Below are 14,772 nucleotides of genomic sequence, written 5' to 3'. Positions count from 1 at the left end.
AGTACCACTGCCCTCTAAAAGGGCAGACTAACAAGCCCTTTTATCATTTACCATATTTATCGTCTAGTGGGTTTGTCCAGTAATTGGTCCAGGGATAGTTAGATGATTCATAAATAATCTGGAATCAAGGCAACATGAGTAGAATCCTCTGCACAACCGGGAACCTTGATAAAGCTGGTTCCCCAATCATGCAAGGTCTCTGCAGAAATTCCCTGCTCATTAGGGGAAGTCTGAGGACTGAGTAGGCAGGCTATTTGCATGGGGATGTTCAAGTGAGGAAGCCAAATGTTTGCAGTTTTTTTTTTAAAAAAACAACAAAACCCTAGCAGATTTACATATATGCTAATGAAGTCTAAACTGGCTGCAAGCTCCCAAGAAAGAAATCTTTTAGAACACAGTAGGAAGCTTATGGAAAATGTGATCTCAGCTTGCCATAACAGCGAAAAAGGCAAATTCACTGTCAATGCTTATTAGAGAGAGGAATGAAAACACAATAATTGTACATATCTGTGGTGTTCCATTTCCAACACATAGAATTATTGTATGTGGTTCCTGTTACCTGAGTTTCTGATAGGCATTGTGAAATGGGAGAAGGTACAGAAAAGGGCAACAAGAATGACCAACACAAACACACACACCCAGGAATACACTGTGCTATTTTAGTGTGATCCCCAACTTGTTATACTAGTAGTCAACTCAATTGGCCAAGTGCCAGTTCTTACATAGCCAAAACAGCACCATCCACATGCCACAGGGAGGTATCACCCAGCTTGAAGGAGCATGGTGGGACCCCAAAGTAGCCCAGTGAAGGTGGAACATGCTCTGTGGCCACATAATGATCACTGGCTGCTGGAGGAAGGGGAACAGAAAGACAGGAGCAGGAGGGATGAAATGGAATGGGAGTGTCCTGGACGAGAGCATGCCGGACTGGAACTTGTGAACAGGAGTACTCCATAACTGCAACATGTGTCAATAGCCATGATCCTGTGAACCACCATGTTCACAGAAGTATGCTAGGTCATATTGAACTAATAGTGTTACCAATATTTTATAAATTGCTTTCCATTAACAACTCTCTATAATTTTATTTCTATCCAATGTAATTAGTAAGCCTGATATATGGCCTTTCACAGAGGTGTTCTGCATGGGTTAACGATGCTGCCGTGCAAGCTGGCACCATGATGTCATCAATCTACAGAAAATGATGGAAGGAGACCCTTTGGCATTTCTGAAGCAAGGAATAAGCCATTCTGAGATGCTTGGGTTTTGGAATATATTGCAGCCGTCAAGGGATCTGAAGCTGATTCTCTAACCAATTATGACTTCTTCTTTTTTTTTAAAAAAGTCATTTCAGCTTAAAGTAGTTCAGCTCCATAGCTCTACTCATGGCAGCTTCCACCTCTTTCAATGCCAACTCTTTCTCTTCCTTTTAAACATGGGAAGTAAATATTTTTTGCTTTAAACTACTGTTTGGGGTTTCTTTGTTTTTTACTTTTATAACTCTAAAACAGGTAAGAGACGCAGCAGCTGCACATACTTAAAATTATTATTTTTAAGTATGTTAATGTCTATTATGCAGCAGACACATTATTTGATTATCTGTGGAAACTGACAGAAAAAAAGACTTATCTCTTTAAAATAGTAGCATCGTGCCAGAGGATGCATTGTTAAGAGCCATTTCCTCTCTTTCATTTATTCCGCAGAGTAACTTTGCTCATTTTCCTACTGGAGAAACGGATAGAATTAAGTTGGCCATGTGCCATCTGCACATCTGACAGTGGCAGGGAAGAGGAGGGAGAAAAGGTGTAGGAAAAGTGGAAATTATACTAATTAAACCCTGAGAAACAAGAGCAAAACATATCAAGGTGTGACAAAAGCAGCTGTGCATTGATGCTGTTGAGCAAACTGTTATATAAGAGCAGGAGAGAGAAACTGGAGAAGCCAGAGAAAGTTAACTACTAGGGGACATTTCTTAACTACTTCACTGCTGCCCTCTGATACAGCTCTGCTCTTGCAGTGAAGGGACATGTAAAATGGACACAGGTCTTGAATAACCTCAAATTCTAGTTCAGCATCGATTTTTGAAGGCAATGGATATCTTAATGTAGGGGAACTAGTTGCACATCACCAAAAATGAACATGATTTGCATAAAATTTGCCTATGCTTATTTTGGTTCACTTGTAGAAATAGTTACTGTCGTTCAAATAGTTGTACTTGCCATAGTGGGAAAGATTTTGGGTGCTTCAGATTGCTGTTATTTTCAATGGGAATTGCCAGCAGATTCGAGTGGCTTAATCACAGTTGATTGGAAGGTTTCACATAACAAACCTGGCTCCTGAAAGTATTGGATGTTTCATGATGTGAAAAGTGACAGGAAAATGCCCTGGAAGCTGTGGGACAACAACCCCTGCTTTGATGCACAATCATCTAGCCTCCCTACAAACAAATCGGAGTGACTGCTTATTTAAGAGTGAAAAAGGTCTAATCTCTCTGAAAACAAATCAGGACGAATACTAATTTAGGAGTGTGAGGAACACTTTCAGCAATCATCATCATCATCATCATCATCTTCACATTTTTCAGTTATATACATTTGCAGAAAATATGTTAACTCAAATGATCACAAATACAAAAGTCATCTCTCCTAACACTCAAACTAGACATGATGCTGGAAGTCCACTTTTGGACTGACACCATTTTTCCTTTCTCTTAAGCATGTACATTTTCCTCTCTAGGACCAGTAGCTCTGTACTTTTGTGTAGTGATTTGGACCGGGGCTATGACATGGAGGGCAAAGAGTTAGATCCCCTCTTCCCTGCAGTGCCCTAATCCAAATCATTCCCCACTTCTTTGTCAGTTCTTTTGGAGAGAAAAAACAAAATAGCAAAGGTTCCCAATTCAGAGCTAGCACACCTTGTCTACTTTGAGTTTTGAGTTTGAAATTGAAATTGAAATATTTTATTGTCACTTGTACAACTTGTATACAGTAAGATTACATGAGCACCCCCCCCACTCAACTCTCTTACTCTTAATTCCCCTCGTTTACTGATGCACACCCACCAAACCCGAAAGTCAGTTGCCCTGTTGTTATCTTTTCATTCAGCAGCCTAACAGCCCACGGATAGAAGCTGTTCTTTACCCTGTTGGTGCGACTAATCATGCTTCTATACCTTCTGCCTGAGGGCAAGAGATCAGGAAAGTGCTGGCCAGGGTGTGAATCATCCCTAAGAATTTTCCTCACTCTCCTGAGGCAACGTTCTTCCGCTAATTCATCTAGCGGATTCATGGGACAGCCCATAATATCTTGTGCTGTATTCACCACCCTCTGTAGGCACTTTCTATCAGTTGATGTCAAACCAGCGTACCACACTGTGATGCAGCATGAAATGACACTTTCTATTGTTGACCGGTAGAAGGAGATCATCAAATGGTGATTGACATCATTCTTTCGCAATACTCTGAGGAGATGGAGTCTCTGTTGGACTTTCTTGACCACCTGGGTTGTATTTATTTTTACATTGTTTTTTGCTTAAATCACCCTCATTTATTATTTATTTTTAAATTGCCCTCCATGGAGGTCTCAGGGTGTTGCCCAAAGTGCATCACAGAGACGCAAAACAGGTGGCAACCCTATTTCTGTACTTATTAAGAGAAGGTTTTGATTTCGATTCTGCTTGGTGGAGCAGAGAGCTGTGTTCTGCCTTGGACAACAATCTATGAAGACCCTGATGTTTACCTTTCTTTAATAAAGCTTTTTTTATCAATGTAAGATCGAAGATAAAAAGAAAATAAAACACAATCAAAGTTACAAAACATAGGAGCAGTACAGAGGTTGCATGTTCCAAATAAACAGAGAGCAGATAATGTAGAAAAATAAAAGCAGCAAAATACATCATGAAAGCCAAATTTCACAGTGCTAGTTTTGTATATCTTAATTTGACACATAATAATTGACATCACCCACCCACCCACCCACCCAAGGCATTAAAATGTTCTGCATCTTCTTTATCCTTAGAAATGTGTGATTTGTGAGTTATTTCTCTGCAATAGCCGAAGTCCACATAGTCTTGTACCACAATGAGGGGTTTGTGTGCTTCAGTGTCTTCCGTTTCTGGGCCTTAAAAGTTCTACCTTTTTATGAGAGATCTGTCTTACAATAGCTCTCTTTACACACACCCACACCCACACCCACACCCACACCTGTGATATTCATACATCCTACAAATACAGCTCATGTTGCTTTAACCTGCCTGTTGACATGTTGAAGAATACTAAACTCAACACCCTTGTGATATTTGATAGTATAATATTGCTGCATAGTTAATTCTATTTAATTGTCTCACAAATCTTTGCTTGGAAGCATTAGACAAACTGACAGATCATGAGGCAACAAATGCCACAAAGAGTAAAATATCAAGCACACATATTTGGGGCTTTTTAAAATGATAAACACAAACCTCAGCTTTCCTGTCAAAGGTTAGAATCCAATTTTGTTTGATAAAAACTTTGCCGGTGTTTTGAAGACAGAAAACCAAGGAAAATGGTCTTCCCTTCTATGTGCAGGGAATATTTTGTATGGTGGAACATTCCATTGTGTGAGTTTTCACCTGCAGTCAGAGAAAGTGGTTGGGCTGAGAAAGAACTCCATTATTAAATATGATCATGTGCCCATGGACCACACTGAACTTGCTCAGAAATAAGATGACCTCTCCCCCCCCCCAAAGTGAAAAGGAGTTTGGTTCATTTTTCAACCAATCTGAGTTTGTGGATTTTTCATGGGGACACTCCCTCAAAGCAGCAAAGACCCTTACCTGCTGATTGCCTGGGGAGCTGTTTTGTTTAAGGTTGCCCTGGGAAAGATGCTTTTGGATGCAAAACCTATCTCCCACAGGGAACTCTCTTGTCCTTAAAGGACTAGTCTCTCTCCTTGAGCCAGGTAAGTCCAGCCCACGGCCAAATCTGGCCCACTGGTCGATTTAATCCAGCCCCACAGGCAGTTTCTTCCCAGGGTGTGGGCATGGGTGGTGGTTCCACTGGGTGGTTATTCACTGTGGCTTGCTAACCCACCTGCCGGTCAGCTCTCACAGCCACTCACCATGTGGCTCCTGGAGCCGCCCACTCATTGGCTCGCGCACGTGCCTTGTTCTTTACCCCGGTCATTTGCCGGTTCGTGCATGTGTCAACAACTTTGTGGTAGAATCCTAAAAAAAGCTCAACCACTTCAATCCTTTAAAAGGGTCAACAAATTTGGGGGAAAATCTTACAACAACTTTGGCCAGCCCTCACGCATGTTCACTTCATCAAATCTGGCCCTCTTCGAAAAAAGTTTGGACACCCCAGCTTAAGCCAAGCAGTATCAGTATAAGGGCACAATGACTGGTCTCTTTCCTTCGGGCAAGCAGCTTCAGTGTGAGGTCACAATGGGCGTCTCTCTCCTTCAGGCTAGCAACATCAGCATGAGGTCACAATAACAACTTTCTCTCCATCAGGCATCATCATGAGGGCACAATGGCTGGTCTCTCTCCTGCAGGCAAGCAGCATCAGTGTGAAGTCACAATGGACAGTCTCTCTCTCTCCATCAGGCAGTGAGCAGCAGGGACCTTTCTGAAGCAGGCATCTACAGAGTATGGGCAGCATCTCTCCCTCATGGAGCCAAGAAGAACCCTGGTAATTGGGTACAGATTCAGTGGCCATGCACAGGAGCACATAGTCACAGTGGCCACCAGGCTCTCTCATTGAAATGGGCGATGTTTGGGGGCAGAGAAACAGCAAGCGAGGAGGGAAGGGTTGGCAGGCAGACATTCCAACTTTTGTTGGGTTCCTACATATGAGTGCCCGAGGGTGGCCTGATGCCAAAAAAGGCAGAGATAAGCAAGGTGAGCACAGAAATATTAGCAGCAGACCAGATATTGGTACAATTTGTGGGGGGGAACAGGCAGAGATTTAGCAGGCAGATGCATAGGAGCCCCTATCTACAGATACAGCAGTGCTTTGGGTTTCAATATGTGCCCTCACTGAAGTGGGGTGCAGATTAGGAGAGAGAAAAACTAGGTGGTAGCAGGCAGCCTTTTGGTTTGGCATAGGAGAATTTCAACACGCAAAATGTGCTAGATATTTTTTGGGGTCGGGGGAGAGGAGTGAGAGAACATAGGGATTGACGGGCACAGAAACTATAATATACTTCAACACCTGATTTTATCAGTATTTTAATGTATATTTCATATTGTAGGTAAACTTATTAGAGGCTTTGATGAACCCTGCAAACAAATCCTGTTAAATACAATAGTAAATAATATAATATAGAGGAAGCCAATATTCAGGCAGGAGGCAATGGGAGCAGTGGGGGGGGGCATTGTGTGGGCAGGAGCAGCAATGCTTGCCCTAGACTTGGCAGTATGCAGCTCACCCCATGCCAAATGTCTAGGAACTCCAGCAAATGAAGGTTAAACTTCAGAATGACTAGCTGCTCCCAAGTGTCATCCATGAAAGGTGTGTGGACTCACAAACATTGCCTGCTACAGAGAACACTAGTTTACTCAGCATCCTGGCTGGTGGGCAGGACAGGAGTTCCATACTGGCAAGACAAGGCTCCATCTCACCCTTCTGGCTGATGGAAAGAACATAATGTGATCTGCAAGGGGTTCACTGAATCAGCACCTGACAGTGCTCTATATGCTATCTGTTTCCCAGGGGAAACAGTTGGCTTCACATACTGTCCCTGCCCAATGTACTGCACCCATGTTACTTGCACTGAAATTGCGCAGCAAGGGATAGAGTTGGAGGTGGTCTTGTTAGGTATACTGTTCAGCTGACTGCTGCTATGGCTATTTCCCTTGTTTACAGATCACATCAAAAAGGCTTTGTGGACGTTCTGAGTAATACTTCCTCGCCTATTTTAAGCCGGAGCTTGAGGTTTCTAAACTTGCAGGTGCTTTTTGCATTCAAGAGATTTTTCATTTGTTCTGTGTTTACTGGTCTTGTGCCCATTGCCAGATATGAAAAGAAAACACGGAAGATGTTTGTTGAATCAGCAAGTGGTGGCTTTATAATGCCATTTGTGCAGCTGAGCCCTTTGGCAGCCTGCTCCATTTCTTCTCTGTGTATACATACAGAAGAAGGATCTCGGAAAGTGGAGGGTTATGAACAAAGACAGAAAAGGGATGCAGAGAAATGGTGAGAAACTAGCTTCTCATACACGATCTACCTTTAAAACACATTCAGAGCACATTACACCCCTCAAAGAATTCTGGGCACTGTGGTTCGTTAAGAAGTGCTGGGTGGGAATTGTAATCTGTGAGGCGTTAACTACAGCACCCCAGATTTTATGAGGGAAAGAATGAGCTTTGAATGTGCTTTAAATGTATAGTGTGTACTGTTGAGTGGGGGGGGGGCAACTTTCAGTTTGGAGCCAATAATTTGTTTCTTCTATAGCACTCTTCATCAGCCTGGTGCTTTCCAGATGCATTGAACTGCAACTATGCTGGCTCGTGCTGATGGGAGTTGTAGTCCAAGGCTGCTTCCAGGCTGTCACTATTTTATAGGTGGGATTCAGTAACACACCAGTAAATTCAAGTGGATTGGAATTGGGAACCCTTGCTCAACTAGCTTCCCCGTCACCGCCACCAAAATCATACTTTCTGTGAAATGAAGAGTAGCAAGAGAGCACACTGGGAAATGTGGAATCCCAATTGCTCCATTTGGTATTGTATAACATCCCTGCAAACAAAGTACAATGAATGTTTGACAAACAGCTGAGGTTGTACAATCTACCTGAAAATGTCATGTAAACGAATCAGGATGAATGGTCATCCAGAAGTGACCCAAGGCATCCGGATGGTACCAGGTTGGCAAAGACCACTCTGTAGCCTCACTAACCCTTCAAAGAAAAAGAAATGATTTTATAACATAGACTCATGACACAGAAAGCAGAATAAATGGATCTGCTTTTACCCAACAGTTATAATTCCAAAAATTGACAGACAGACCCACTTGTCCCACGTTGCTGACCATCTGATGCCCTTTTGGTACATATGCAAGAAAGGGTTTCTAATACACATATGTTCTGTCTCAGATTCAGTTCCAGTTCCTGCTTTTTTGTAGGGATGCCCTTGAGCAAGGTGCTCTCAGTTGACCCCATTGCCTCATCCTCATCACTGTTGCTGCTGCCTCTCTGTGGGTCAAGTTCACATCACCTCCCAGAGGAAGAGGACAAGGGGTGAGGAGGTCACTGCTCCTCTTTCTGCTTGGTTAGTTGACAAGGACAGGTGAGTGTACAGCAGCCACAACAACAAGGAAGACAAGCATCAAGGGCAGAAGCTTCCAGGAATTGGCAACATGCCCTGCAATGGAGATGTTGGACTCGGGAGGTGCCCAACATTACTGACTCTTAACACACAACCCTGCCCAGATCCTACTGCACCATCATTCCTTTTTAGGAGATTCCTTTTTCTTCCAGTTGGAAGCAACAAACATTGTAGCAATTAAAGGAGAGAGAGGGAGAGAATAATCAGTTCCTTCCCATCAGTTCTATTTTAGTTTCTGATTCTCCATGACCTATTTTAACCCAAAGTACAATTCTATTTAATGCTTTTCTAAGGTCCGATCTAGATGTGAGATTTGTCACGTAGTTTGCCCTTCTGTAATGGTTTCCAAAAAAACATACTGTCCATCAGTATGAAGATGATACCCAGCTCTATCTCTCCTTCAGATTGGAACAAGTGAAGGTGGTGAAGGTCCTGTGTGAGTGTCTGGAGGTGGTTGGAGGATGGATGGCGGCTAACAGATTGAGGTTGAATCCTGTCAAGACAGAATTACTCCTTTGGGGGGACGGGGCGGGCAGGTGTGGGGGACTCCCTGGTCCTGAATGGGGTAACTGTGCCCCTGAAGGACCAGGTGTGCAGCCTGGGAGTCATTTTGGACTCACAGCTGTCAATGGAAGTGTGGTGTTTGCCTTTTCTTTTGAAAATGTCTGTACAGGGGGAGAGAAAGAGTTAATAGGAAACCAAAAGAAAAGCCAGAGGCAGAGCCTACCTGTTTATAAAAGGGCTTAGCCCAAGGTTTAGTTAGTTGTTTGGTTGGTTGGGAAGAAGCAGTTGGGAAAAGCCATTGGGAAAGCAGTTGGCAGACAGATGCAAATAGAGAGACAGTGCAGTTGGTTCTTATGTGAGGGGGGGGGGTAGAAGAGTTAGAGACAGAATAAAATAAGACTAAGAGGGTAAAGGGTAACAGCATTTCGAATGCATTTAATGTTTATTTGTGTTTGCAATAAACTACAATCTCCATTGTTAACTTAAGAACCTGACTGAGACTAAGTGATTCACCGGGGAGGACCTGGTTGGTGGCAGCGGATTAGGGGTGTACGGGTCAATAGTCCGTGAAACGATCAAGGGCTCCATATGAACACCACAGGAGGCACATGTCAATTCTGTGTCCAGGGCAGCTAACTACCAGATCATACAAATTTTATTTTTAATATTTAAATCTATTCAGAACTCAGAATCTGCCATTCCTTCAGTGGTGTAACTAGGTAACTTTAGACTCTAAATTTAATGGTAGTACCTGGCACAGACCAGCAGCTCTTTGGATGGGTACACATACTGTTTCACTTACTTCAAAATTTGGCAATCCATCCCTGCTGCATTTAGTGGTGGTCCAGCTCATTCTGCTAAGTGGGGCCCTGAACATACTGCATCCATTCCTATGCACATATTCAGAAAACCCAGTCCTTTCAGTTTCAGTTTCAGTTTCATTGTTTCCTCTTAATGTGGGGATGAGGGATGGCATACTGCAGAAATCCCAGCACAACCCAAGGGCAGTGGACACATTGTCCATCCTTCTCCGAAATCTTTGTCAGCAGTGCTGCACTGCAATGAAATAATTCCAGCATGGGGGGGGGGTGCGCCTCCCTTTTGCACCCTGCCCGCCTGCAGCCCATCAAACTGATAGGTGCTTGGCGAGTTCAATATAAATAAAATGGTGGTGTGTTCTGGCATAATCTTTATAAACACAGATAAGTCAATTCTGCATAAAGGAGGACTTTCTTTATTCAGTTCACAACAATGCTATGAGAATAAGTGCTGCACAGAGCAATCAAGATTTATTGTGATTTGGTTGCTGTTATTTTTTAACAAGACCCAATATACTCCAATATCATAATCTTCAGGAGCACTTGGAGTTTTACCAGCTTTAAGTTGCATTTCAGTGTGAATGATGATGAGTCAATAATTGTCATCGTTTGATTGCCTGCCATGGGAAGGTGCACTCTCAACTGATATATTTTGTTTTTCCTTGTGATGTATCATGTATTATTGCAGCCATAGTTCAAGGTAGACTGTGGTATCGGATTGAAAATGAGGTCATTTCTGTTTGGATATGTATCTTCTTATAGTGAAGAGTTTACTCAAGCAAAATTTGTTCCCTAATCCCTATATATATTGCTTTCATGTTGTCTCCCTAAGGCTAAGAATTGTCCTTGTTGTGGGGAAAAGAATTGTGTTTGCATCTCATGGTCTCTCTTTGTGAAGGTTTGTAGTCATAAACTGGTTACCATGGCAATTAAATGTGAGAAGCAATAACTTCCTTCTGCATTGTGAGGCAACTATTGTAAAAGGAAAAAGTTCAGTTCTGACAAAACCTTGGAAAAAACAATGGAACTCAAAATATATTTTGACAATAAATGAAGCAAATTGCAACATAATCTTGAGAAATGTGCTTCACTACCTGGATTTACCCCTCCCATGAGCCATTACATACCAGCTTTTTTCATTTGGTATCCATTTGCCATGCTAATGAAATGATTATCTTCTTTCTGGGGGATGGGAGAGAATTCTTTCTGCCATTGTTTAAAGGAGTTTTGCTCCAATTTGTTTCATAGCATTTGTTTATACATTTCCCTCTTCTTTTACAAACCATCTATATATCAATCTTAACATTACTGGAAAGTTTCACTAAACTTAAAGGAACTCACTTCTGAGTAAACACATTCGGGTACTTTCTCAATGAATGTTCTCTTCCTTTGAGAGGTGGGTTACAAAAGCTACATTCTGGAGCCAGCCCTATCATTAGCCTGTCAGCCCTATCATCAGCAGCCACCTCCCCACCACCACAATCCTTCTTGATTCCCCTAAACTAGCCTTCTCTACACTTGAGTTAGCCCTTGGGTGGAAAATGTCTAATCACTGGTGCTAAAATATGAGTTAACTGCCAATCCGGTCAGGTTCTGTATATGGAATGAGAGGAGGAGACCATTTTGTCCGTCAGCTCAGGCAACAAAGTGTCTTGAACCAGCCCTGGTATCAACCTCCTATTAATAGGTCTGCAAACAGGGTAGCTGTTAGGGACTGGTCTACCCTGCCTTTCTCACTTTGCCTGCCTGGTATACCCATCTGCCTCCTTGCTCAGTCCACCTGCCTCCTGTTCTGTCATCATGCTGCTGTTCATATGACAGCCTTATAATTTTATTATATAGTAAAAAACAGATAGAGATAGAGATAGAGATAGAGATAGAGATAGAGATAGAGATAGAGATAGAGATAGAGATAGAGATAGAGATAGAGATAGAGATAGAGATAGAGATAGAGATAGAGATAGAGATAGAGATATATGGAAGTTGCTATAAACCCATCCTTTATCATCCAATGACAAGTAAACTCTGTAGAGACATCTTTCTGCTCAAAGGCATTTGGAGCACTTGACACTTTCCACCTAACAATCATTGGGGGGTATAAAAAATGAGCAAGCCCAAGGAAGCAATGAGGAAACATAGTGCCCGAATCTCTGAAGAAAATTGCCAGCCGAAGAATGGCCCCTCACAAAAAAGAAAAGCTCAAAACCCTGATTATCTGAACCTAAACAGAATTTGTGACTTGCCTTTCCCACCTTCTGTCATTCCGCAGCTTTTCTTTCGGGATGTCAAGTACTTTGAGGGGAAGGAGTACTCTATAGTCTCTGACTAGTGTCATAAAGCTTCCTAAACTATAAAAGGCCATTCATAGTAAAGTGAGCTGGCAATCGTTGAGATACAGACTGATAAGTGCAATTTTATGACAGATTTCTAAGGAAGAATAAATAATAAAACTGAGGAGAATTTGAACCATTACTCAGCTTCACAGGGAGAATTCAGGAAGTGAATGATGTCCAAAATAGCTGTAGGGACAATTTGTGATACTTGTTATTTACAGAAAAAAACGAAGTCAGCAAATAATTTTTTTAAAAAAAGCATTTCAACAAAGCCACAGTGAGGAACGGAAAGTACTCTGCAGGAAAGAAAGAAAAGAGAACCATTTGTTGTCCTGGGATTTTGGCTACAATAAACAATTAGAGTAAAACTTTAATATCCACGCCTCTTTAATCCTCCTTGGATACATACTCTGTACCCATGAGTTCTTTCTTCTTTCCAAATGCCCCTTTGTTGCATAGACACACTCCTTCTTCACCAGACCTACACAAACATTGTAAGGCCTGAAAGAGCTGTCTCATTCCTTGGAAACTACCACCCTTGCTAAATTGGTCTCTCTGCTCCCTTTCCTTGTGCCTGTGCAAGAAGACACAGTATCAAATGACAGGATTCCCCCCGCCCCCCATTGTGCCTGTATGGAAAGCTCCGGCAAGACACAATAAAGAAACAATTGATGCTGGTATCTCAAAGTGTACCGAATTTTCCCAAATCATTTTAGCAGGTGTGGTTGAGTGAGATAGGCTCCTTTGTCCTGATGACTCATGAGGCCGATTTATTTTGCAGGCCTACTTAAAAAATTAGTCATAAGTAGAGGTGGTAAAATAGAAAGCCTTCCCACCAATTCTATGTGGCTTATGAATCTTTGGCAGAGGCCTTGATTATCTTCTGCTTTAAGGCAGAAGGCGGTGGGCAGTTTGGGTGAAGAAATATGGGCGCTGAATAGGTTCCTTATACGACAGCATTAACAAGAGGAAAGGTAGATCAAAATAGAGATAGATTCCATTATAAGCCAAACCTTTTAGTTTGGCCCCACTGCTGACTTGTTGCAGAACTCTTCTGCCTGTGCTTTGATTTTAAGAACCTACAAGAGAGCCCACTGGATCCGGGCAATGGCCCATCTAACCCAGCACCCTGTTCTCACAGTGGTCCAACAGTTGCCTGTGGAAAATCCACTAGCACCTTTGGTCTGGTTAATGTTGCTGGCACTCAGCATGGGGGCAAGAGCTTTGCTGCAAACCAGATGGCCTTGCAACTAGGGGTGAGGGTGGAAGTTTGTTAAAAGTGAGCAAAATAAAGAGCAAGAGCCATCGAAGCTTCCTCCACCCTCACTCAGAAACAGACCTCCCGCGTTACATGCAGGAGTTCATGAGCAGTTTTCAATACCAGTCTTCTGATGAACTTTTCACTCTGAACTGTAGTCATTGTTCTCAATCTCTGAGCTTAAGCTTGTAACTCTTCTCACTTCACTGTTGTTGTGTACAAGTGAAGCACAGAATGCTAAAGCAGACTAAGCATCAGCATGAACTGAGAAGGTTTGATGAGAATCTCAAACACTAAATGATCACTGGGAAGAAGCAAGCCCCATCACTAGTCATGGTCCACTGGTAGGTTCTGACCCACTGGTTAAAGACTGATAATTCAGACAACATATATAGGGGTTTCAGTTGGAACTAGGTGCTTGCCAAGGCAACAGTTTGCAAAGCTAGGTCACTGGACCCTGTGAGCTCTCCAAGGTCCTATAGGTCCTTTGAGTGTCTTGGGTTCCTGCCAGGGCACTGCGCAGCTTCTCCTGTGAACCCTGAGTTCTCATAGAACAAGGTAGAATGAGGATGCCACCACCATAAAGGCCCTATTCTCTGTGCTCAGCAGCACAATTTCTGAGAAAGAAAGCACACTTGGTGGACAGCAAAGGAGTTTTGGGGGTGCTGATAACTAGAGGGTTGTGGCTGGCCGTCTCTCGATCCCATTCCCTACTCAGCAATCAGAGCCTGCACCAGGCAGGCTTGTTCAGCTGCGAGTAAATATGTTTCACTTAGTTTCATCTTTAATGAGGAAGAGGTTTAATCATTAAATAGCTTTTGCCTTCAAGAGCAGTTTAATTTCATTCTAATTTGTCTCTTGCTGAGCTGATGAATAAGGGAGGCCAACAAAAGGTTTCACAACAATTCATAACAAATTTGGCTGCATGAAATTACAAAAACACAGCCACATTTTCCCAGCCGGAGGGGACTTGGGGATGTTCACACCATAATGGGCATCTGCTGCATGAAGCCTGTTCCTGTAAATGGGTAGACCACTCGCCTTGATTTACCACCATCATGTGCCCAGAGAGGTCTCTGTTCTTGTGACACCAGAACAGAGATAACCTTGATGAACCGGAAAATGGGTTTTATGTGAACTTTGACCATGAAATGACTGCCTGAAAGTTACCTTAGGACAGCCAGCAATATGAATCTGGCCTTGGGCTTCCAGTTTGTGCTTCCATACTCTGGTCTGGAAGCCAAGAAGCAGAAGCAGCATTCAGTCAATAGGTGCTGTTCAGTTTCTCTGTCTTGTGGGGGGGGGGGGCTGGCCCTGCCTGGAGACCTAAATGCACCACACTGCTTTCTTTAGCGGCTTTCATTAGACAGAATTTGGTCATTAGCTTTTCTTTTATTGTTTCCTCTGGAGGTTTTTCTGGAGAGTATGGACGTGTGCAATATACTAATACCACATTCAATTAAACAGCAAGATGCAAATTCTTTGGAAATGGAAATTATTAAAAAGTTAACCATGTGATTTTTCATTTACAAAATGACAGAATGTTCTATGAGGC

The 14,772-nt window shown here is 42.6% G+C and overlaps 1 protein-coding gene across 3 annotated transcripts; it reads left to right on the top strand.

The window, feature by feature from the left end:
- The first annotated feature begins 5,319 nt into the window (after positions 1-5,319).
- On the top strand, positions 5,320-8,503 carry LOC310700369 (uncharacterized protein). Of its 3 annotated transcripts, none has more exons than XR_014522585.1 (3): positions 5,320-5,676; positions 6,845-6,929; positions 8,102-8,503. XR_014522585.1 is itself a non-coding variant. In XM_083489710.1 (3 exons), exons 1-3 carry the CDS (start codon positions 5,648-5,650, stop codon positions 8,130-8,132), a joined length of 390 nt encoding a protein of 129 aa, XP_083345836.1. In that variant the 5' UTR covers positions 5,320-5,647; the 3' UTR covers positions 8,133-8,503. The 3 variants fall into 3 exon arrangements, 1 of the variants encoding a protein (XP_083345836.1); XM_083489710.1 differs by having other exon boundaries at positions 6,845-7,174; XR_014522584.1 differs by having other exon boundaries at positions 5,320-5,668; positions 6,845-8,503.
- Positions 8,504-14,772: the final 6,269 nt, after the last annotated feature.

This window comes from Podarcis liolepis (assembly GCF_965112155.1).
Source record: "Podarcis liolepis genome assembly, chromosome: 2".
NCBI classification, from domain to species: Eukaryota; Metazoa; Chordata; class Lepidosauria; order Squamata; family Lacertidae; genus Podarcis; species Podarcis liolepis.
This window is presented reverse-complemented; position numbering and strand designations above follow the sequence as displayed.

Bases quoted from the DNA above. Each gene is read 5' to 3' on its own strand.
- LOC310700369 (XM_083489710.1), top strand. From the start codon at position 5,648: ATGGAGCCAAGAAGAACCCTGGTAATTGG. The intron at 5,677-6,844 runs GTACAGATTCAG...CCTTGTTTACAG, and splicing joins AGAAGAACCCTGGTAATTGG to ATCACATCAAAAAGGCTTTG. The intron at 7,175-8,101 runs GTGAGAAACTAG...GCTTTTTTGTAG, and splicing joins AAAAGGGATGCAGAGAAATG to GGATGCCCTTGAGCAAGGTG.